At 27.9% G+C, this 24383-nt stretch overlaps 2 protein-coding genes across 3 annotated transcripts in view; both read left to right on the plus strand.

Moving 5' to 3' along the window:
- Positions 1–24383, plus strand: part of LOC119611469 (probable nuclear hormone receptor HR3) — a 77963-nt gene that overhangs the window by 19121 nt on the left and 34459 nt on the right. The window contains exon 1 of one of the 2 annotated variants that reach the window (XM_037967048.1): positions 19750–20050. The exons of the other annotated variant lie outside the window; for it this stretch is intronic. Coding sequence (XP_037822976.1) covers positions 19924–20050 — 127 coding nt within the window. The 5' untranslated portion in view covers positions 19750–19923. Of the gene's footprint in view, positions 1–19749; positions 20051–24383 lie in introns of those variants that run through there. 2 annotated transcript variants of the gene reach the window in all.
- LOC119611470 (anaphase-promoting complex subunit cdh1-like) lies at positions 744–19399 on the plus strand. Its single transcript, XM_037967049.1, has 2 exons — positions 744–1911; positions 17250–19399. Exon 2 carries the CDS (start codon positions 17603–17605, stop codon positions 18233–18235), a length of 633 nt encoding a protein of 210 aa, XP_037822977.1. The 5' UTR covers positions 744–1911; positions 17250–17602; the 3' UTR covers positions 18236–19399.

Here is a 24383-nt window from a genome sequence, read left to right on the forward strand (position 1 = left end):
TAAGTGAATCCTGCTTTATGAGCAACGTTTTCAAAATGTTGCTTGAGTAGCTGCCAATGATTCCGATAACAATCTTCATGCAGTAATGCCTCCAATTCTAGGTCTTTGGCACCAAAAGTTTCGGCGAGAATTCGGTTTTTTCATGCATAACTCTATCTCAACTTCATTTTAGAACAGGTTTTCCGAAGTTAGCTTGATTCGTTGGTGCAAAATTCGACATTGTTTATGTGTTATATAAGACTTATTTGTGCCGTATTATAGCAATACTAATAATTTTCTGAAAGGGATCTCGAGTGAAAAGTTCTTATCAATATCTCTTGATTAAACTAATTCTTCCCTAATCGTAAAAAGTACCAAAAAAACTGCAGTAAAGTACTTTATATTATCATGCCTGTTTATCATATTAAAGAGAAGCATAGTTTGCAGTGATAAAAATATTGCTCTCTGTTTTAACAGTGAGAGTGGGAATTCATTTTAATGTTGTTGATAAAGTAAAAGAGTAAAGAAAGTTATGAAAGCAAGAAAGAGGAAGAGGAATAGTGAGTGAAATTGTTTTTTTTTTTTTTTTTTTTTTTTGGGGAGCATTGTATGTTGTAATATTATTATGTATATTTTTTAACTGTTGTTGTGGTTGTTGTTGTTGTGATTGCTGTAACAGTACCGTTCGTTAATCATTCGTTAAATGTGTGTTTTTGTTGTTTGACTGGCATGTTCGTGAGTGAGTGAGTGTTGAGCTGCAAAATTTACGAAATTTGTATGTGTGTGCTTTAAGTGCCACATACCACATATTTTGTTTTTTATATCTAATGAAGTACAAGTTATAGTTGCTGTTACTGTTGTTGTTGTTTATGTAATTTGAAGATAGTTTTTAGTATTTGTATCTTTCCACCACACAACATTAAGAGAGCACATAAAGAAAATTCAAATAAACAATTTTCATTTTAACTCTCTTCTTTCTCTAAACTATAAATATTACTTTGTAGTTTCTACTTGACGATTGAAATACGTAATAAACGCTCGCTCACCGGTTTAAGAGCGTAAGTACGTGTAAGTTCGTTCGTTGGTTCATTGTGGCCGTTGTTTTCTATACAGATTTTACTGTTTTGGGGAGCCCGCGAGCGTAAGTTTTCCACAAAAACTCAGCAGCAGCGACGTTGACTTAATACGATATGGAGGACGCCGACGTCGTTAGCCATATGTGTGTGTGTGTTTGTACTGCGTTATGTAGGGAATCAGTTAAGCTGACTGGTGGCTGGCTGGTTGGCATGTAGACGGGCAGACAGCACAGGCTGGTAAAGTGGCAGCGTACTCAAACAGCAAGCAACTAAAAAAAAAACACACAAGCAAGCAAACAAACAACAACTACTAGCCAACAATGTTGAGGATGGATGAATGACTGGCTGGCTGACTGGCTAGATGGATGGAATACAGCGAACTCGATAACATTTTGAGGCAGTCTTTGGCTACACTTCGTATTGAGCGTATCGCGGGTATGTTGTTTTGCGTATCGTTTGTACCGCGTTATTGTTACTCGTCGTCGGGCCACCACCACCACTACCACCACCATCATCATCATCAACAACAACAACAATATCGTCGTAGTCACACAGCATGATAATACAACAACAACAACATTAATAGCAACAAAAACAACATTAAATATTACAAATACATTTATAAAAAATAAAAAAAAAACCAAACACACACACAATCTCACTCATGAAAAACAAAAAAAAAAAATCATAAAAGAGCGAGCGTTTTTCATAGTGCTGCATTGAAATCCACACAAAAAGAAACTTAAAACATTTTGTTGTAAAGAAAATTTAAAACAATTCTAACGTTTGTCAAACTTAAAATATCGGTTCAATATATATTTAACAAAGCGGACGAAACACACTTAATGCGAAAACGGTTAGTTTTAGATTTATTAAAAAAAAATTGAAAATCAAATTCAAAATATTTACTTTAAAGTTGGAAATTGTGGAATTGAAACGTTAAATAAAGTGTCCAAAATGCACAAGTGCATTTGAAAATTATAACGAAAAAATAAGAAAATCATATCAAATGTAACGAAATATGAAAAAAAGTATATGGAGTGCATGACGGAAGTGACGTAATTTTTCCTTCCCCCTTTTTTCATATTTATTGTGAATGAATTAGAAAAATATTTATAGAAAAATTTAAATTCAACATAAAATTATTAAAAAAATTAAAATATTGAAAAAACATGAAAAAAATTTAAAAAAATAGAAAATAAACCCAAAACATAATGAAAATTATTTAAAAAATTTTAAAAGAAACCAAAAATTTTTAAGCAATGGATTAAAAATTTCAAAATGGCATTAATTAAAAAAAAAAAAAAAACATAGCCCCTAATTAAAACATAAATTTATCAGTGATTGTATAAGATTTACACAAAATAAAGCCAAAGAGAAATGAAAAAAAAAAAAATAATAATAAAAAATTTAAATTTTAACTTTAAATATTACATGCAAATACTGGATTTCATTTCAAAATAGTGTGTTTTTGCAAAATATAAGAAAATTGTTTTAAAAAGAAATACAAATTATATAAAAATTATTTAAAAAATATAATTAAAAAAAAATAATAATAATAAAGGACTGCAATTTTTAAACTGGAAATAATGTTCTTCATTAAATTAAATTTAAAATGTTGGAAAATTGTGCTAAAAAATTTAGTGATTAAATTAATTAAAAAAAAATTCAAAAAAAGTTTTCAAAAGGATTCTCTATTAATAGTAATAGCAGAACCAATTACTGGTTCTTTTCCTAAGAGCATCTAATCTTAAAGAAATATTTTTAATTAATTGTAATTGAATTACAACCAATTACAATTACTTGTGATTGTAATTCGGTAGTAATTAATTGTTAAAAAAGTAACTATGAAAGTAATCATTATATTTTTAACAATAATTACCATTACATTTTCTAAATTACAAGTAATTGTTAAGATTTTCATTACAATTACATGTAAGTTGTTGTAATTCAATTACAATAAATTGTAATTCGTAACAATTTAATTACAATACAAGTAATTATAATTGGTATTATATCAATTATAATTAGTAATTGTAATTGGCTATTGCTCAATTACAAATTACAATTTTGCCAATAATTATTATTATATTTCCTAAATTACATGTAATTGTTTCCACTACAATGTAATTTATAGTAATTCAATTACAATTAATTGTAATTTGTAACAATTCAATAACAACTACAAGTAATTATAATTGGTAATACTTCAATTACAATCACAAGTAATTGTAATTGGATATTGCTTAATTACACATTACAAGTAAGTGTAATTGACACAGTAATTAATGACTTAATGTAATCATTAAGCCACAGGCCTCTGTTCATTATATCTTTGTTATTTACAAAACTCTAATATTTTCGGTTCAAAATCAGGATTTTTACTAATCGGAATGATCGCATACGTGATCGCAGTAGCTTTCGTATCAAAAACACTTTTCGATATCGAAATTAAGCTAAAATGAACTAAATTTCTTCTTCGATATCGAAGATTCATCATCTAAAAAACATAAAATCATTTTGTAAATTTTAGCTTAATTTTGATATTTAAATGTGTTGGCGACGCGAAAGCTTTTTCGATCAGTCGGCCTCACATTATCACTACATAACAACTTTGATGATCATCATCTAAAAAACATAGTTACGATCAATAATAAACGACCCGATTTCGACTGTAGCAGCATTCGTGATCGACTAAAATTTATCATAATTTTTCATTTTGTAAATTTTAGCTTATTTTTTATATTAAAATGTGCTGGCAACGCGAAAGCTTTTTCGATCATTCGGTCTCTCATTATCAATCCATAAAAAACTAGATTTTTTCTCTAAATTTAAATTTTTCTTTAAAAACTTTGCTAAAAGTTTAATTTTTAATAAAAATTAGATCTTTTACAAAAAATATATTTAAAAATTTTAATTTTTACTGAAAATTAGATTTAAATCTTAAATTTTCATTAAAAATCTAGATTTTTTTTTATAAAAAAACTTAAATTTTCTATAAAATTTTAATGTTTTTTTTTATAGAAATTAGAGTTTTTACAAAATTTTATTTGAACAAAATGAATTTTTACTAAAAATCAGATTAAAATCTAAAATTTTTATTAAAAATATAGATTTTTTATTAAAAAAAATTACATTTTTTACAAAAATTTTATTTATAATATTAAATTTTTACTGAAAATCAGATTAAAATCTTATATTTTTATTAAAAATTTAAATTTTTTCTTAAAAAAGTTGTTTTTGGTTTGATTTTTTCACTAATTTTTTTATTTTTAATAAAAATTAGATTTTTTACAAAATTTTTATTTAAAAAATTTAATTTTTATTGAAAATCTGATTTAAATCTTAAATTTTTATTAAAAATCTAGATTTTTCTATTAAAAAACTATATATTTCTGTAAAAAAAATTTTTTTTTGTTTGATTTTTTTACAAAAAGCTTAATTTTTAATAAAGATTAGAATTTTTTACAAAAATTTTATTTAAAATAATTAAATTTTTACTCAAAATCAAATTAAAATCTTAAATTTTTATTAAATATCTAGATTTTTCTATTAAAAAACTCGATTGTTCTGTAAAACTTTATTTTTGTTGTGAATTTTTATTAAATGTTTTATTTTTAATCAAAATTAGAATTTTTCACAAAAATTTTATTTTAAATATTGAATTTAATTTCAATTTGAAAATCAAATTTAAATCTTAAATTTTTATTAAAATTCTAGATTTTTTTAATTAAAAAACTCGATTTTTCTATAAAAACTTTATTTTTGTTTGATTTTTTATTAAAAGTTTTATTTTTAATAAATTTTTACGAAAATTTTATTTAAAAAATTGAATTTTTACTGAAAATCAGATTAAAATCTTAAATTTCACTAAAAATCTAGAATTTTTTTTATTAAAAAACTAGATATTTCTGTAAAAACTTTTTTTGGTTTGATTTTTAACTTTTGATAAAGATTTTTCACCTAAAATCAAAATTATGACCAAAAATTTAAATTTTCTCTAAAATATTTCGATTTTTTTCCTTAAAAATTTTAACTAAATATGTAAATTTTCTAAAATTAAATTCTCTAAAATTATTATTATTATTATTTTATTATTATTATTTACTAAAAATTTGATTTCTACTAAATAATTCGAATTTTGAAATCTTGAATTTTTTATTTCAAATCAATTTTTTTACTAAAAATCAAATTTTCATAAAAAATAGGATTCTTCTTGAAAATCCGAATTTTTCACTCAAAATCTTACTCTTGACAAAAATTCATATTTTTCGCTAAAAATGCGATATTTCACTAAAATTTTGATTTTTCGCTTAAAAATTTAAATTTTCCTAAAAATGAGTTTTCACTCTGAAACTGAATTTGCACTAAAAAACTAAATTGTTAATAAAAACCTCAATTTTTATTAAAACTCTGTATAAATTGTAATTAAAAATATGAATTTTCATAAAAAACATTAATTTTAATTAAATATATTAATTTCCATTAATAGTATGGATTTTTCATTAATAATATGAATATTCATTATAACGATGAATTATAAGTAAATAGATAAATTTTTCAATAAAATTTAGATTTTCAGTAAAAATTGGAGTTTCATTAAAATGTTTAATTAAAAATATCAATTTTTATTAAAAATATAAATTTTCATTAAAAAATTTAAATTTTTCACGAAAATTGTTGAGTTTTTTTAAATTACATTTTAACAGATTTTTAGCTAATATCTTAATTATTCATTAATACTCACTGTATATCAGATTTTTCACTAACTACTTATCATAAAATGAATTATGAATTTTCATTAAAAATATGAAATTTCGTTAATAATATGAATTTTCATTTAAACTATAAATTTTTATTAAAACAATACATTTTTAATAAACTTATACATTTTTCTTTCAAAATACATCTTTTTTTACTAAAAATTCAATTTTTTACTAAAATTTTTAATAAAAATATAAATTTTTATTAAAAAATTTTTTAAATTAGATTTTAGTAAAATTAAATTTTTCACTTCTATCTTATTTAAAAAGTGTTTTATGCACAAAATCTTCTTTTTTTAATTTTTCGAAGAACATTATTTCAAAATAATTTAAAAAAAAAATTAAGTTAAAAAATAAACAATTAAATAAAATAACAACAAATAATTTACAAAATTACAAAAAAAAAACTAAAAAATATTTTTAAAATCCAAGTTTGGATTTAGAAAACCAAAAAGAACTCTATAAAGGACTAATAAAGTGTTTAATATGAGTCCAGAAAACATTATTTAAAAAATAATAAAGGACTGAAAAAAAGTGTAATTTTATGATGAAAAAATGATTCCTGCAAAAAAAAAAAAAAAAAAAAACTATAAATGACACAATTTACGTTTAAATTCCACAACAAAACATATTAAATTTTAATATTTAAACATAACGAAACTTCTATGAAATCAGCTGGTTAAAAAAAACACACCCTAAGGATTTAAACTTAATTTTGAAAACAAAATAGGTTTGGTGTCAAGATATCATTGAATCTCTTTAACTATTTCTTTTTAAAATAATGCAATTTTCTTTTTTATTTAAAAAAATCTTTAAAATGTTTATTAAACGTTTACAAAGCATAATTGAAGCTAAAAGTATTTTTTTTTTCTATTTATTTTATGTGTATGTGTGTCTAACTAAAATAGAAAACATTTTTTTTTTTGGGTTCAATGACCATTTCTAAACTAATAGATAAGAAAACATAAAGAAATTTATTTTTCAAATGTTCTGTGTTTCTTTTTTATTTTTCATGTTTATAAGACATAGAAAAAGAAATAATTAATGTGTGATTAACATTTAAGTCATTAGTTGTATTTCTTTAATAGAAAACACAAAAAAATGCAACATTATTTAAACAAAAAAAAAAAAAAAGCAAAAATGTTAAATTTATGCTTAAAATGTCTATTACCGTTATGACTTAATAAATGTTAGCAGCAAAAATACCGTTTAATGATTTGTTCTTTTTAGCTTTTAACGCTAAAGTAGCTTAATGGGGGAAATGAGGTTTTTATAAAGAATTATTTGATAATAAAAGATTTTAAGTAATTTATTAATGCAGAAATCTTTAGTAGAATGAAATGAAAGAAATAGTTGTTTCAAACTTTAGATTATGATATCACAACCAAGGAAGAAGATAAAGTCAATAAATTGGACTTTCAGATGATCTAGCACAATTTATAACTAAAGGTGCTATCACACTGTTATAATGTCTTAAATATGGTCAAACTTTAGGATATGATATCTCGGAAACATTGTTCGAAATTCGAATCCAGCACAAAGCCTTGATGAGGTTTCTACAGCTGACTTTCTATATAATGACCATTAAGTCGTCCATTTCAGAGTTTAAGAGAACCTTGTATATGGCCACATATCAGTATTATTCCAAATCCAATTGTAAACCAAATTTGTTTAACATGGAGGAATTCAGTGCCAAGATTCCACCAAGTAGCCAATATTCAAATTCTAGTTGTCGTCTGATTTGGGAAACAATTCGTAACCTAAACATTGTGTTATATAGAACTCTAGGTTTTCTACAAGCTTTGCTGAATTCTACATGTTTTTACCTTTTATAAGGGACTTTAGTCAATTATGGCCCGAACTTCTCAATATTCGAAATTCAATCAAACAGTCAATATCCAAATTCTATCTAACGTTCAATTTCGGACCCCATCCGAAAACAAACCTTATATTCTCTAGAACTCTACAAGCTTTGCTGTATTCTTCTACATATTTTTACCTTTTATAAGGGACTTGAGTCAATTATGGCCCGAACTTCTCAATATTCGAAATTCAACCAAACAGCCTATATACAAATTCTATCTAACGTTCAATTTCGGACCCCACCCGAAACCCAAACCTTATATTCTTTAGAACTCTAGTTTATTTTTAAAAATTTGGCTCTAGTCCACTTGTACTTTTACAGCTTTATTAAAAGGCCTTTTATGGGGACTTAAATCAATTATAGACCGTATTTTTCAGTTTTCGAGAGAGTGATTAACGTCTAATAAGAAATCATTTTTGTTCTCCTTGATTTTTTAAACATTTTATCTATATAAATAAAAGAGTAATGTTTGTTCGTAATCGATAAAGGAACTACGGCACCTGATAGGACAGAATTTAAAATATATGATTCAGGGATCGTGAGAAATGTTCCTGTAAAGTTTTAAATTTGTCCGACAGATGGCGTCGAAGTTTTAATTTTCAGTCAATTACACCTAAACCGCTACACCGAATCCACATTTCCAATCAAAGGCCTGCAACGCGAACTGGGCACCACTAGTTGATAATAAAGTAGTTTTCTGCTAAAGGGTTATATGGGGGATAGTAGAGTTAGATATGTGGTGGGCTAGAGTTTAATCTAGCCTATTTTTAATACCAACTAAACTGCACGATATTTGTGAAGAATTTTAGCCCTTTAGCTTCTTCCGTTTAGACCCCATAATGTTTTCAACAGACAGGACATCAAACTGCCATCAATACAGAATTTCGGGGAAGAATTTTAGCCCTCTAGTTCTTTCAGTTTAGACCCTGCGGGGTTTTCAACAGATAGACGGAAGGGCATGTCTATATAGTTTTAGAATATAATAAGGATTGAGCATCGGCAACCAATATTTCTATATGTTACAAACGGAAACTAAAACTCGGTTCAAATTCAACTAATTGAAACAATTTTGAATTGAGACACTGCCTTCAAAACTAACTTAGCAAGCTAGTCATTAGTACCTACTTAAGCCTTACTTATTTATCATTGACTAGCAGCAGATCTTGTCGTGCAAAATAACTGTGAAATTCGAAAAGTAATAACAAGTCTTTATATAAAATTTATTTAAAACTTTAATCAAATTTCAAATAGATCTTTTTATTTTCACAATTATTTATAAATTTCACACATCTGTAACTAGTTCTAAAAATAAACTAACGAAATGTTTGAACATAGAGAACAGTTTTTCTAATTAACATACAAATATAATACACCGGGTCAATAAACCGCTGATAAGAAATTATTAAAATACAAAACCGAAAACACAACTAAAGAATGTTTACATCCTAATAACAAATCAATACAGAGAAGTAGATAAACAAAAAAAAAAAAACGGAAAGAATATTTACAGCTATTACACCTCGAGAAAAAAAAGATAGTATATGGTTATGGGAAACATGTTAACAGTGTAACTATAATATTATGTTTACTGTAATCATAGTTTTAGTTGTTACAGCATTATAAAGTTTAAATAACTACCGCAATAGTGTATGATATGATTACAGCAAACAAATATATGTTTGTCATAATCATTTTTATAATAATTTAAGAGCAACATATTGTAAAGCTTTCCAAAACATAACAATGATTGCGAGAATAACATTATATGAATGCGATTGATATTTAATTGATTGTATTAAAAAAATATGGTTGGGACAACTAACTGTGTGGCCACATTGATACTTATTATCATTATTATGCCAGTTTTACTTTACATTATATAAAAATGAGGCAGACATCTGCATAAGGGATTAAACATAATATGCTTGTAACAACTAACTGCATGTTCACATCAACTATATTATTGTAGAATTTGTTTAACAGCAATAATTTTCTTGTTTGCTGTAAACAATGAATAATTTTTGTCTTGAAATTTTCCTTTTACTTTAATTTAACTTTAGTTAGGCCTCCCCCTACTTCATGCTCTTCACCATAATTAATGTTTAATTTGACAAATTCACATCACACTCTCTAGAATGGAAGAAAAAAAAAACACTTGAAAACTAACAAAAACAAGAAACAAACAACAACAACATACAAAAAATCTATAGGTCATTGAACTGTAGATAAAGAATTAATGGGTGACTTTAACCAAATATCCACCATAAACAAAACTAAAATGTTCAGCAGATAAAGTACTCTATACAGTTAACTTTTTTTGATTATTTTCCAAAATACTTTAATTAAAGTTTTATTATAAAAAAACGTTTATTTAACAAAAAACTGCTAAAGAAAATGCTGGCAAAGCTAAATGGAAAATTCATTAAAAATCAATTTTAACTGCAATGAAAAAAAAATGTCACCCACTTTAAAAAAAATGCAAAAAAACAACAAATAAAAATGTAAAATTTTAATTTTTGTTTAAACAAATTATGACTTTAATAGGTTTTAGTTGTCAAAGAAATTTTTGTTTAGCTTTTGTTTTGTTTTTGTTCTAACAGTCAAACAAATTTTCTATTATGATTTTGTAGTAGAGTGTAAGTATGTGTGTGTTAGTGTTAGTGAGTTGGTATGTGAGATAGCGGTAGTTTTAAATTAAAAACAACTACAATAACTATAAACTACCCCCCTTCGACCCCCCTTTGTTATTAAAACTTAAACTCACACACACACCCCTTGCTTACTCTTTCTTTTTTCATTTAAGACTCTTACTCTCTCTCTATCTCTATGGCTCCCCTTGGACCCCCCTTAATGATGGAGACAGCCAGCAACATTAAAACAAACATTAAGCAGTTTTTAGACAAACTTTCATACATAAACTATGACTACAACAATTGTTCTAACATCTCTTCCCCAACCTCAAGCTCCTCTCCTTCAATTTCTTTTACCCACTTTGCTTCATACCGCACCGCTCAGTTGGTTTGCACGTTCGCTCGTTCCTTCTTTCATTCAGTTTGCTATAGAAATGTTCTGTTCTATACTTTTGTTAGTAGAACAAGTACCTTAACTCAGCATAGGTCATTGGTCTTTTTCGGCGTCAACGAACGACTATCGGTACTCAACTCAGTCCCGTAGCTACAAACACACACACACACATATACAAACAAACAGAAATATGTAAACATTTCTACAAACAGCCAAACAAACCCATAATAAATTGTAAAAGCTTTAAGCAGAACTCTGTCGGCAACAACGTCGACGCCTGTAACGCCGACACTCTTCTATGAATCTTGTTCTCTGCCTCTATAGACGTGGGCGCTGTGTAACAATAATTTTTCCTCTGTTTTTTTTTTCTTCTTTTTTATTTATTTTTACACATGCAAACAAACACTACAACAAGAACAACAAAAAAAAAACAAATATTCTTTCTGGTTTCATAGAAAGAAAACTAGTTGTAAAGCGCAGGCGCATTTTCTAACGGTAATCTAAACTAATGCTTATATGTTGCTGCTTCTTCCTCTTCTTCTTTCTGTTTTGCTGTTGCTGTTACTATTGTAGTTGCTGCAGTTATAACATTTTTCCACATGCCGTCATAGAAGAAAAAGTTCAGTAGAGCAAAGTTTTTTTTTTATAAAATTTTCCACAGACATACATTCGTTGTTGTTGTTGTTTTTTTTTTCTGTGTGAGCTTTTCTCTAAATGACCAAATTTCTCTGCAAAGTTAACAGTGAGTGTTGTATTTTATTGTGTTGTTGCTGTTACAATGCAAAAAGTCAACAACATGCAACATTTTTGCATTGTAATGCATTATTGTTGCTGTTGTTATTGTTTTTGCTAGACAAACGCTTTTCTTTATTTAACTGTTTGTTTGTTTTTGTAACTTGGTCATATGCTCTCGAGTTGTAAAAAAAAAAACAAAAATACTGAAATAATGAAAAAGAATTGGAATTTAAAGGAAGTTTAGTTTTTTTCGAATCTTTTTGTTTAGTGACTAGTATTCAATTACAGAGTAGAATCTGAATAAGCAGCAACAACAAAAGAAGGAAATAAAAGGAAAAAAATTAGAAAAGAACGAAAATAATAATAAAATGAAAACATGAAAAACATTCATTAAAGACAGATTTTTCCGTTATTAGACTGAATGGGAAAAACACTGAGAAAAACATACATATTTAAAATGTAAACAAGTCTTCTGAACCATTAGTAACTTATAAATTAGGATTAATAAGTCTTTCCCCTTCATGTTTCTATTCGGAGTTAAGAGGATCAGGCTCTGAAAGGACCAAAGTTTAACTCAGTCTTAGTTTAACCGAAATTTTTTTCATTAACGAACTCTTTGTAACAGCAGAACAAGTTATAGAACTGAAAGGGGATTTTTGCACCTGGATTATTCTTAGGTAATTCGCTCTTGTCGAAAGCAAAAATTTTTCAATATAGTGTTTGTCAGTATTTTAATTGATTACAATTTATCACTCCCAGACTAAAGTTAAAGCAAATAATATCTTTCACTTAAACTGTTAGCACTAGATCCAATTAAATCTCCAGGTATGTAGTTCTCCTTATGAACGTTCGTGAAATTATTTGTCTAACAAGTTAATTAGAGACCACCAGAATGGCTTCGTCAGCAGAAAACATTCGAAAGCGCAGCGAGGACGTTGACTAACAGTCCAGAGGAGATAAATAGATAGAGATAGATAGCAGATAGATAGATAGATAGATAGAATAGATGATAGATAGATAAGATCTAATAGCTAGATGATAGATAGATGATAGATAGATAGATATATAGATAGATAGATAGATAGATAGATAATAGATATATAGATAGCTAGATAGATAGATAGCTAGATAGATAGATAGATAGATAGATAGATAGATAGATAGATTAGATATATAGATAGATATATAGGATAGATAGATAGATAGATAGATAGATAGATAGATAGATGAGATAGATAGATAGATAGATAGTAGATAGATAGATAGCTAGATAGATAGATAGATAGATAGATAAATTCTACGGACCATCTGAGAATATTATATGTAAAAAATTTCCCAAATTTGTAGATGGATCCATAGGTGAAAAAAGATATATATATATATATATATATATTCAGATCCAATAACTAGGCGTCTAGCGCAAATGTTACTAAATTGTACAGAACATCTGAAAATATTACATGTACAAAATTTCCAAATTTCTAGATGGATCCATAGGCGAAGTTGTATTAGTGTACTAAATATTGTTTAATTTCATTTTGGAAAATTTTAGTTTACCTACTTAGAAGCAAAAACATGATTAATAAAAAATACCTTTAAAAAATTTTTCCCCAAAAACCCCCATTCAAATTTTTCTCACTGCACTTTTCACTCTACTCTTTAAAACATTTCTTCTTCTGTTTGGGTCTGTTTTTTTTTGGGTTAGTTTAGCTTTTCATGCCAGTGGGTTTATACAGCTTTCTAACGTTACATACATATATATACACTAGTTGTTGGGGACTGAGTTAATACAAACACACATACATTTTTACATTTACATATATATTTATATATGTATTGTAAGTATGTAACGTGTATACAATAAATAAATCATTTTTATGTTCCTGTACACATGCACTCTCTTTCGCTGACTGGGGCTCCCTCTATCAAGCTCTCTTTTCTTTTATGTTTTCTTGTTGTAATTTGGTGGTTGCTTTAGTCGTTTTGATTTGTTGTAGTTGTTATGTTTCGTGTTGTTGTTGGTGTCTGTGTGCCACATGAAAATCAATGATGACGTATACATGCGTTGTGGGGCAAATACTTTATTTTTGTTATTGTTGTTGTTATATGTAGATTTCCTTACTATGCGATTAAAACAACAAAAATAATACATAAAAAAATAAAGAAAAACCATGCCGTTTTATTTTAGTTTTTTATTATTATTATTATATTTGTTGATGTTTTTTTTTTGGTGTAAATGTATATGTATTGTTGTATGTAAATGTGGATGGATACCGGTATGCAATGCGGTTCACAGTGTTACGGGGTCATAAGCAATATAATAGCAAAAAAAAACTTTTTAGTGGCAACAACTATTTGTGTTTACAAATTATGCAGCAGTAGTCGGAGTTGTAATGCAAAAACAAAAAGGAATAAAATGTATTAGTTCCAAAATTTGCTTAAAATTAATATTTGAAATAAAATGTGGCAAATGTTTTCATATGACAATTACTTACGACTATCAATAGATGAAAATAAGCGATAACGCTCACATTATTAATAAGTCATTACTTAACTACTTCTATGTAATGAGGACAGTATGTAGTATTGGAAATTGTGTTGTTGGGCAAGAGAAAATATTGGTTATTCAAAAAATGTATTTGCTGGTTAGTTTAAATATTCTTTTTGCCAAAATGACAATTTGAAATTCAATATGTGTCACCAGAACTTTTATACGGGTGCAGGTGTAAATAGAAGTAAAAATTTGCTATCGATCTTTACCATTTAAATATAAAGTCCTTTGAAAACATTTTCCGCATTATATTCTCCTACACAACACTGTGCCGCATGGCATAATAATCTTTTTTTGTTTTGTTCATCCAACAAAACAAAACATGAGACGATGTTAAGCCACTGGGTCATAGAACTTTTTTATTTCTCCACCCATTGCAACACAAATGCTTCTGGTTGTTGTTTCTGCTTTTTTTTTACTATTTTTTATGTTCTTTTCCTATAAATTTCTGTGTTTATTTCTTTTTACATTTGGGGATGATGGTGGTTTGTACGATTAAGACTAGGTGCGGTGCGCTGCGGGGCCAAGATATAGTAACCAACCCCTTTTTTTGCTTTAATATTAAAATGACATTTTTTGTTGCTGTAGTTGTTGTAGTTTTTATGCTGTTTTCCCCATATCGATTTTTCAAGTTAAAACAAATCATAAAAGGAAAGTTTGAGGCTTACAGACCCATAGACACACAAAAACACACACACTCTTTGTTTTACATGCGAAAAAGTAAACTAAATTAATGAGGGATTATTAAGACATTAAAGGATTTTTTATGTTTTTACAGTTAAATTAAATTTTGTAAATTTGAAAAGGGATACTTAGATAATAAAAATGTAAAATAATGGTCTTTAAAGCGTGTTAAATAACATTAAATTTTGTGATAAACACGGGTGTGAAGTGCATTTGGGGAAGGTTTACTGAAAAAAAGTTTCAGCTAAAATTTTTAGGCTTTAATTTATAACAAAAACTTCAATTTGCTCTTGATAAAATAATGGATAAGCGGACCATATAGTAGACCATAGTTCAGACTATAAACTAGAATATAGTCCACTCTATAAAGTCTATACTAAAGGCTAGACTATAGACTAGACCATAGACTATTTCCTATTAGACAGACTTGTCCATAGACTAGACTATAGACTAGAGTATACATTAGTCTATAGACTAGACTATAGACTAGACTGTAGACTAGATTAGAGAATAGATTATAGACTAGACTATAGACCAGACAATAGTCTAGACTGTAGACTATATAGACTAGACTATACTATAGACTAGACTATACTATACTATAGACTAGACTAGACTATAGACTAGACTACGACTAGACTATAGGCTAGACTATAGGCTAGACTATAGACTAGACTATAGACTATACTATAAAGTAGACTATAGACAAGACTATAGACTAGACTATAGACTAGACTATAGACTAGACTATAGACTAGACTATAGACTAGACTATAGACAAGACTATAGACAAGACTATAGACTAGACTATAGACTAGACTATAGACTAGACTATAGACTAGACTATAGACTAGACTATAGACTAGACTATAGACTAGACTATAGACTAGACTATAGACTAGACTATAGACTAGACTATAGACTAGACTATAGACTAGACTATAGACTAGACTATAGACTAGACTATAGACTACTAGACTAGACTATAGACTAGACTATAGACTAGACTATAGCCTAGACTATAGACTAGACTATAGTCTAGACTATAGACTAGACTATAGATTAGACTATAGACTAGACTATAGACTAGACTATAGACTAGACAATAGGCTAGACTATAGATTAGACTATAGACTAGCCTATAGACTAGCCTATAGACTAGACTATAGACTAGACTATAGATTAGACTATAGACTAGACTACAGACTAGACTATAGACTAGACTATAGACTAGACTATAGACTAGACTACAGACTAGACTATAGACTAGACTATAGACTAGACTATAGACCAGACTATAGACCAGACTATAGACTAGACTATAGACTAGACTATAGACTAGACTATAGACTAGACTATAGACTAGACTATAGACTAGACTATAGACTAGACTATAGACTAGACTATAGACTAGACTATAGACTAGACTATAGACTAGACTATACTAGACTATAGACTAGACTATACTAGACTATAGACTAGACTATAGACTAGTCTGGTCTATAGTCTAGTCTATAGTCTAGTCTATAGTCTAGTCTATAGTCTAGTCTATAGTCTAGTCTATAGTCTAGTCTATAGTCTAGTCTATAGTCTAGTCTATAGTCTAGTCTATAGTCTAGTCTATAGTCTAGTCTATAGTCTAGTCTATAGTCTAGTCTATAGTCTAGTCTATAGTCTAGTCTATAGTCTAGTCTATAGTCTAGTCTATAGTCTAGTCTATAGTCTAGTCTATAGTCTAGTCTATAGTCTAGTCTATAGTCTAGTCTATAGTCTAGTCTATAGTCTAGTCTATAGTCTAGTCTATAGTCTAGTCTATAGTCTAGTCTATAGTCTAGTCTATAGTCTAGTCTATAGTCTAGTCTATAGTCTAGTCTATAGTCTAGTCTATAGTCTAGTCTATAGTCTAGTCTATAGTCTAGTCTATAGTCTAGTCTATAGTCTAGTCTATAGTCTAGTCTATAGTCTAGTCTATAGTCTAGTCTATAGTCTAGTCTATGGTCTAGTCTATAGTCTAGTCTATGGTCTAGTCTATGGTCTAGTCTATAGTCTAGTCTATAGTCTAGTCTATAGTCTAGTCTATAGTCTAGTCTACAGTCTAGTCTATAGTCTAGTCTATAGTCTAGTCTATAGTCTAGTCTATAGTCTAGTCTATAGTCTAGTCTATAGTCTAGTCTATAGTCTAGTCTATAGTCTAGTCTATAGTCTAGTCTATAGTCTAGTCTATAGTCTAGTCTATAGTCTAGTCTATAGTCTAGTCTATAGTCTAGTCTATAGTCTAGTCTATAGTCTAGTCTATAGTCTAGACTGGACTATAGACCAGACGGTAAACTAGACTAGACTTAAGTCTAGATTTTAGACAAGATTATAGTCTTGTCTGTATATTAGATTATATCATTAGAAAGGAAGATGTGGTATCTTTTCAAACTTTTATTATAAAGCTATGTGGCTATCGCGAGCTAATAAGATGCTGGTTGTGTTTAAAATCCCTACGATTTCATAGAAGTTTCACGCAAACTTCAATTTTATTTTATTAATAAATTTTTCTTTTTTTTTTAATTTTTTCTTTATTTTAGGAAAATTTTCTTAAATTTCTTTTCAATAGTTGGTTTTATAATTATTATTGTTATGAGTGTGTTATAAATTCTAACAAAATGTTTTTTATACATAAACTAATAATAAAAACTTTGCAAGAATGCCCGTGTTATAGAAACGGTAGTAATTATGGGTCAAACATTAAGGGCCTTTAATTAAAGGCCTATGCTATATAGAACATAGAACAAAGAAACGGAGAGAGACTAGAACCCAAAAAAAAGGGTATTAAAATTCTTCTTATTATTATTTGGTTTTTGCGTGGGAGTACAAAAGTAAAAGGAACTACAGCAAAAATTTGTGTTTTATAATAAAAAAATAAACCAATTTCCACCAAATGTCTTCCGGAATAAATAGTCGTGAAATTTTCGTGTTTTTGGATATTTTGATTTGGAATCAAACTAAGCGGAGAAATCGACAAAACAATGATAATAACAATAATAACAGCAGCAGCAGCAGTAGTAGTAATATAAGCAGTAACAGCAACAGCAACAACAATAATTGTAATACAAACTGTAATATAACAAAAGTGATTAAAAGTACTGGCGTTAATAGCAGCCAAAAACAAAATTTTGTAGGAACAACAGCCACTACAACAACGGCTGTGACAGCAACAACAACAACAACAGCAACTTCTTTAGCAACAACATCTTCAAATTCATCGTCAACAGTTAAAGCAGCAGCAGGAACTTTAACTAAAACTGCTGCAGCTATAAAAACAAAAACAACAGTGAAAGTGATAAAGTGCAAAAATACAAATACAACTAATAACAACAATAAAACTATTACAAAATTAAATAGTAACAACAATAATACAACAATTATTAATAATAAAAAAATCATACATAACAATAACAACAACAACAACAACAAGAAAAGCAATATAACCACTACAGCAACAACAGCCACAACAACAGCTAACAACAATTTGATGAAAAATCAAATTGAAATTTTACACAAATTTAGCTGAAACTTTCTAAGTACACATACTTACAGACAGACAGACACAGATACACAGCTACAGCTACACAGCTACAGTTACAGATACATTTAGCAAATCAATCATTAATTCATTTATTTGTTGTATCTCTTCTACTGCCAACTTTACTTAGGGAATGTTGAAAACACATTCCATGTGTGTGTGTGCGTGTGTGTGTGATATGAACAATTTAAATGATTCATTTTAAAAGAAAGTATGAACAAAGTTAAGAAAAAGCCTCAACAAAAACTCTTCTAAAGATCTTTAAGTTGCTTTTAAGTTCGTTTTCAAAATTTTTGTTTGAGATTAGTGTTTAAATATAATTTCACTTAATAAAATTGACAAAGAAATTAATATAAACTTAAACCTCTTTTTAGAGGCGAGGAGGAAAAGGTGTCAACTTGAATTTGCAATGTAATTGAAAAAAAAAAATACTGGTATTTACTCAAAACTTTCAATTATTAACTAAGACTTCTAAAACTTTCGGTTATTTGGAATAAATTTTCTAAACTTTTTAATAAAAATAAACAACAAAAATACTAAAATAAACCAAACCCTATTAAAATAATAAAAAAAATTATCCAAAATCAAGGCTTTAAAAAGAAATTTATAAAATAATTTAAAATAAATTTTAAGAAATTTATATAAAAAAAAAATAAATCAGAACAAGTGTCTTAAACAAAAAATAAAATAAAAAAATAATAAAAATTAGCAAATACAACAACCCTAAATAAATTTAAACCAACTACAACAAAAATTATATACATAAAACATATAAATAAAAACAAAATCAATAAATTATAAATAATTCAAACCAAATTTGTACCTATCACTTCATTAAATAAATTAAAAAAAAATATATAAAAAATTAGCTAAAATAATTATAATAAAATTATATATACAACCTTTAAAACAAAAACAAAAAAAATAATAGAGGACTGTGATACTAGTATTTCACATCAAATTCAAGTTAAATTTATAACAAAAACCAATATTAAATAATATTTATAACAACAACAACAAAAAACGCAACAATTTATTATAATAAACAACAACACAAATTGGCATTTATTATTAAAAAAAATAATTTTAAAACTCCCCCCTCATAAAACCAAGTGCAATGTTAGCCCCCAATTTAAAAGGGCCTTAAAAAAACAAAAATAGAAAAATTATTAAAAAAAGAAAACATCAAATGTTTCCATATTAAAACACAACAACAAACAAATAATTATAATTAAACAATTAGAAATTAGCATTTATTTATTTTATACAAAATAATAATAAAAAAAACCCTTATAAAACAAATACGATTTGTTAAAAATCTTATAAAACAAAAGTAAATTGTAAACAATTTCTTTTCTTTTTTTTACCAACATAAACAAATAATATTAATAAATAACAACAACAACAAAAAAAACTTATATATGCCTTAAAACAAAAATTTTGTGAATAATATTAGTAAAAACAAAATTATATTAAAAAATAAAAAAACATTATTATTAAAAAAAATTAATTAATAACTAAACTAAAGAAATATTCAAAATAAAATAAAACAAAACTCTCTTTATAAGTTTTAACTTTAAACAACCAACATTTTTTTTTACTTAAAACACTTAACAACAACAAGTAAATAAATTAAAATACAAGAAAACAAAACAAAAAAAAAAACATTAAATAAAATGTATACGCAACGCATGTTTGATATGTGGAACAGCGTTACATCCAAACTGGAAGCACACGCCAACACATTGGGACAAAGTAATGTACAATCGCCCGGACAAAATAATTCAAGTGGATCAATAAAAGGTAAAACGCAAAAAAAAAAAAAGAAAATCTCATAAGAAATCAATAAACATTAAGAAATTGTTAAAATAATTAAAATATTAATAGTTGTAATTAAATAAATAATCAAGTTAATTAAATATTGTGTTCTAAACCATATTTGTAGGGGATTTTTTATCAGAGATATATGGGGATTTTGTAAATTTATTAATAGGGAATAAGAAATTAGAAAACTAAATATATAAAACAATAAATATAAAATTTAAATATGTATAAATAAATATTTATTTTCTTTAAAGCAATTGGGTATTTTTGTAGCAGTTGGGTTTGAAAGCTATTATTCCTCATATTATTTCTCTGTTCGTTTTAAGTAAAATTTTGATTTCTAGGTCTTGGAAAATCGAACAAGAAATTAATTTTTTAGAATGTATTAAAATAATCCTATACTTTATAAAACACTTTTTCATTCTTCAAGTTGGAACGTATAGACTAGTATAGTCTAGTCTATAGTCTAGTCTATAGTCCAGTCTATAGTCTAGTCTATTGTCTATAGTCTAGTCTATAGTCCAGTCTATAGTCTAGTCTATTGTCTATAGTCTAGTCTATAGTCCAGTCTATAGTCTAGTCTATAGTCCAGTCTATAGTCTAGTCTATAGTCTAGTCTATAGTCCAGTCTATAGTCTAGTCTATAGTCCAGTCTATAGTCTAGTCTATAGTCTAGTCTATAGTCTAGTCTATAGTCTAGTCTATAGTCTAGTCTATAGTCTAGTCTATAGTCTAGTCTATAGTCTAGTCTATAGTCTAGTCTATAGTCTAGTCTATAGTCTAGTCTATAGTCTAGTCTATAGTCTAGTCTATAGTCTAGTCTATTGTCTATAGTCTAGTCTATAGTCCAGTCTATAGTCTAGTCTATTGTCTATAGTCTAGTCTATAGTCCAGTCTATAGTCTAGTCTATAGTCCAGTCTATAGTCTAGTCTATAGTCTAGTCTATAGTCCAGTCTATAGTCTAGTCTATAGTCTAGTCTATAGTCCTAGTCTATAGTCTAGTCTATAGTCTAGTCTATAGTCTAGTCTATAGTCTAGTCTATAGTCTAGTCTATAGTCTAGTCTATAGTCTAGTCTATAGTCTAGTCTATAGTCTAGTCTATAGTCTAGTCTATAGTCTAGTCTTAGTCTAGTCTAGTCTAGTCTAGTCTAGTCTATAGTCTAGTCTATAGTCTAGTCTATAGTCTAGTCTATAGTCTAGTCTATAGTCTAGTCTATAGTCTAGTCTATAGTCTAGTCTATAGTCTAGTCTATAGTCTAGTCTATAGTCTAGTCTATAGTCTAGTCTATAGTCTAGTCTATAGTCTAGTCTATAGTCTAGTCTATAGTCTAGTCTATAGTCTAGTCTATAGTCTAGTCTATAGTCTAGTCTATAGTCTAGTCTATAGTCTAGTCTATAGTCTAGTCTATAGTCTAGTCTATAGTCTAGTCTATAGTCTAGTCTATAGTCTAGTCTATAGTCTAGTCTATAGTCTAGTCTATAGTCTAGTCTATAGTCTAGTCTATAGTCTAGTCTATAGTCTAGTCTATAGTCTAGTCTATAGTCTAGTCTATAGTCTAGTCTATAGTCTAGTCTATAGTCTAGTCTATAGTCTAGTCTATAGTCTAGTCTATAGTCTAGTCTATAGTCTAGTCTATAGTCTAGTCTATAGTCTAGTCTATAGTCTAGTCTATAGTCTAGTCTATAGTCTAGTCTATAGTCTAGTCTATAGTCTAGTCTATAGTCTAGTCTATAGTCTAGTCTATAGTCTAGTCTATAGTCTAGTCTAGTCTAGTCTATAGTCTAGTCTATAGTCTAGTCTATAGTCTAGTCTATAGTCTAGTCTATAGTCTAGTCTATAGTCTAGTCTATAGTCTAGTCTATAGTCTAGTCTATAGTCTAGTCTATAGTCTAGTCTATAGTCTAGTCTATAGTCTAGTCTATAGTCTAGTCTATAGTCTAGTCTATAGTCTAGTCTATAGTCTAGTCTATAGTCTAGTCTATAGTCTAGTCTATAGTCTAGTCTATAGTCTAGTCTATAGTCTAGTCTATAGTCTAGTCTATAGTCTAGTCTATAGTCTAGTCTATAGTCTAGTCTATAGTCTAGTCTATAGTCTAGTCTATAGTCTAGTCTATAGTCTAGTCTATAGTCTAGTCTATAGTCTAGTCTATAGTCTAGTCTATAGTCTAGTCTATAGTCTAGTCTATAGTCTAGTCTATAGTCTAGTCTATAGTCTAGTCTATAGTCTAGTCTATAGTCTAGTCTATAGTCTAGTCTATAGTCTAGTCTATAGTCTAGTCTATAGTCTAGTCTATAGTCTAGTCTATAGTCTAGTCTATAGTCTAGTCTATAGTCTAGTCTAGTCTATAGTCTAGTCTAGTCTAGTCTAGTCTAGTCTATAGTCTAGTCTAGTCTAGTCTAGTCTAGTCTAGTCTATAGTCTAGTCTAGTCTATAGTCTAGTCTAGTCTATAGTCTATAGTCTATAGTCTATAGTCTATAGTCTATAGTCTATAGTCTATAGTCTATAGTCTATAGTCTATAGTCTAGTCTAGTCTATAGTCTAGTCTAGTCTATAGTCTAGTCTAGTCTATAGTCTAGTCTAGTCTATAGTCTAGTCTATAGTCTAGTCTATAGTCTAGTCTATAGTCTAGTCTATAGTCTAGTCTATAGTCTAGTCTATAGTCTAGTCTATAGTCTAGTCTATAGTCTAGTCTATAGTCTAGTCTATAGTCTAGTCTATAGTCTAGTCTATAGTCTAGTCTATAGTCTAGTCTATAGTCTAGTCTATAGTCTAGTCTATAGTCTAGTCTATAGTCTAGTCTAGTCTATAGTCTAGTCTATAGTCTAGTCTATAGTCTAGTCTAGTCTATAGTCTAGTCTATAGTCTAGTCTATAGTCTAGTCTATAGTCTAGTCTATAGTCTAGTCTATAGTCTAGTCTATAGTCTAGTCTATAGTCTAGTCTATAGTCTAGTCTATAGTCTAGTCTATAGTCTAGTCTATAGTCTAGTCTATAGTCTAGTCTATAGTCTAGTCTATAGTCTAGTCTATAGTCTAGTCTATAGTCTAGTCTATATTCTAGTCTATAGTCTAGTCTATAGTCTAGTCTATAGTCTAGTCTATAGTCTAGTCTATAGTCTAGTCTATAGTCTAGTCCATAGTCTATAGTCTAGTCTGTAGTCTAGTCTATAGTCTAGTCTATAGTCTAGTCTATAGTCTAGTCTATAGTCTAGTCTATAGTCTAGTCTATAGTCTAGTCTATAGTCTAGTCTATAGTCTAGTCTATAGTCTAGTCTATAGTCTAGTCTATAGTCTAGTCTATAGTCTAGTCTATAGTCTAGTCTATAGTCTAGTCTATAGTCTAGTCTATAGTCTAGTCTAGTCTATAGTCTAGTCTATAGTCTAGTCTATAGTCTAGTCTATATCTAGTCTATAGTCTAGTCTATAGTCTAGTCTATAGTCTAGTCTATATCTAGTCTATAGTCTAGTCTATAGTCTAGTCTATAGTCTAGTCTATAGTCTAGTCTATAGTCTAGTCTATAGTCTAGTCTATAGTCTAGTCTATAGTCTAGTCTATAGTCTAGTCTATAGTCTAGTCTATAGTCTAGTCTATAGTCTAGTCCATAGTCTATAGTCTAGTCTGTAGTCTAGTCCATAGTCTAGTCTATAGTCTAGTCTGTAGTCTAGTCTATAGTCTAGTCTGTAGTCTAGTCTATAGTCTGGTCTGTAGTCTAGTCTATAGTCTAGTCTGTAGTCTAGTCTATAGTCTAGTCTGTAGTCTAGTCTATATTCTAGTCTATAGTCTAGTCTATAGTCTAGTCTATAGTCTAGTCTATAGTCTAGTCTATAGTCTAGTCTATAGTCTAGTCTATAGTCTAGTCTATAGTCTAGTCTATAGTCTAGTCTATAGTCTAGTCTGTAGTCTAGTCTATAGTCTAGTCTATAGTCTAGTCTGTAGTCTAGTCTATAGTCTAGTCTATAGTCTAGTCTGTAGTCTAGTCTATAGTCTAGTCTGTAGTCTAGTCTATAGTCTAGTCTATAGTCTAGTCTGTAGTCTAGTCTATAGTCTAGTCTATAGTATGATTTTTCACTAAAAATGTGATATTTCACTAAATAAGTGATTTTTCTCTTAAAAAATATGATTTGTCACTAAAAGTAGGACTTTTTACTATAAATGTGATTTTACACTAAAAAAATATGATTTTTTACTAAAAATATGATTTTTCACTAAAAATGTGATATTTCACTAAAAAAGTGATTTTTCACTAAAAAAATATGATTTTTCACTAAAAATGTGATATTTCACTAAAAAAAATGATTTTTCACTAAA

This window comes from Lucilia sericata, unplaced genomic scaffold, assembly GCF_015586225.1.
Source record: "Lucilia sericata isolate MDLA Ls3-8-SP2 unplaced genomic scaffold, ASM1558622v1 Contig001455F_arrow, whole genome shotgun sequence".
In the NCBI taxonomy this organism is placed as follows: domain Eukaryota; kingdom Metazoa; phylum Arthropoda; class Insecta; order Diptera; family Calliphoridae; genus Lucilia; species Lucilia sericata.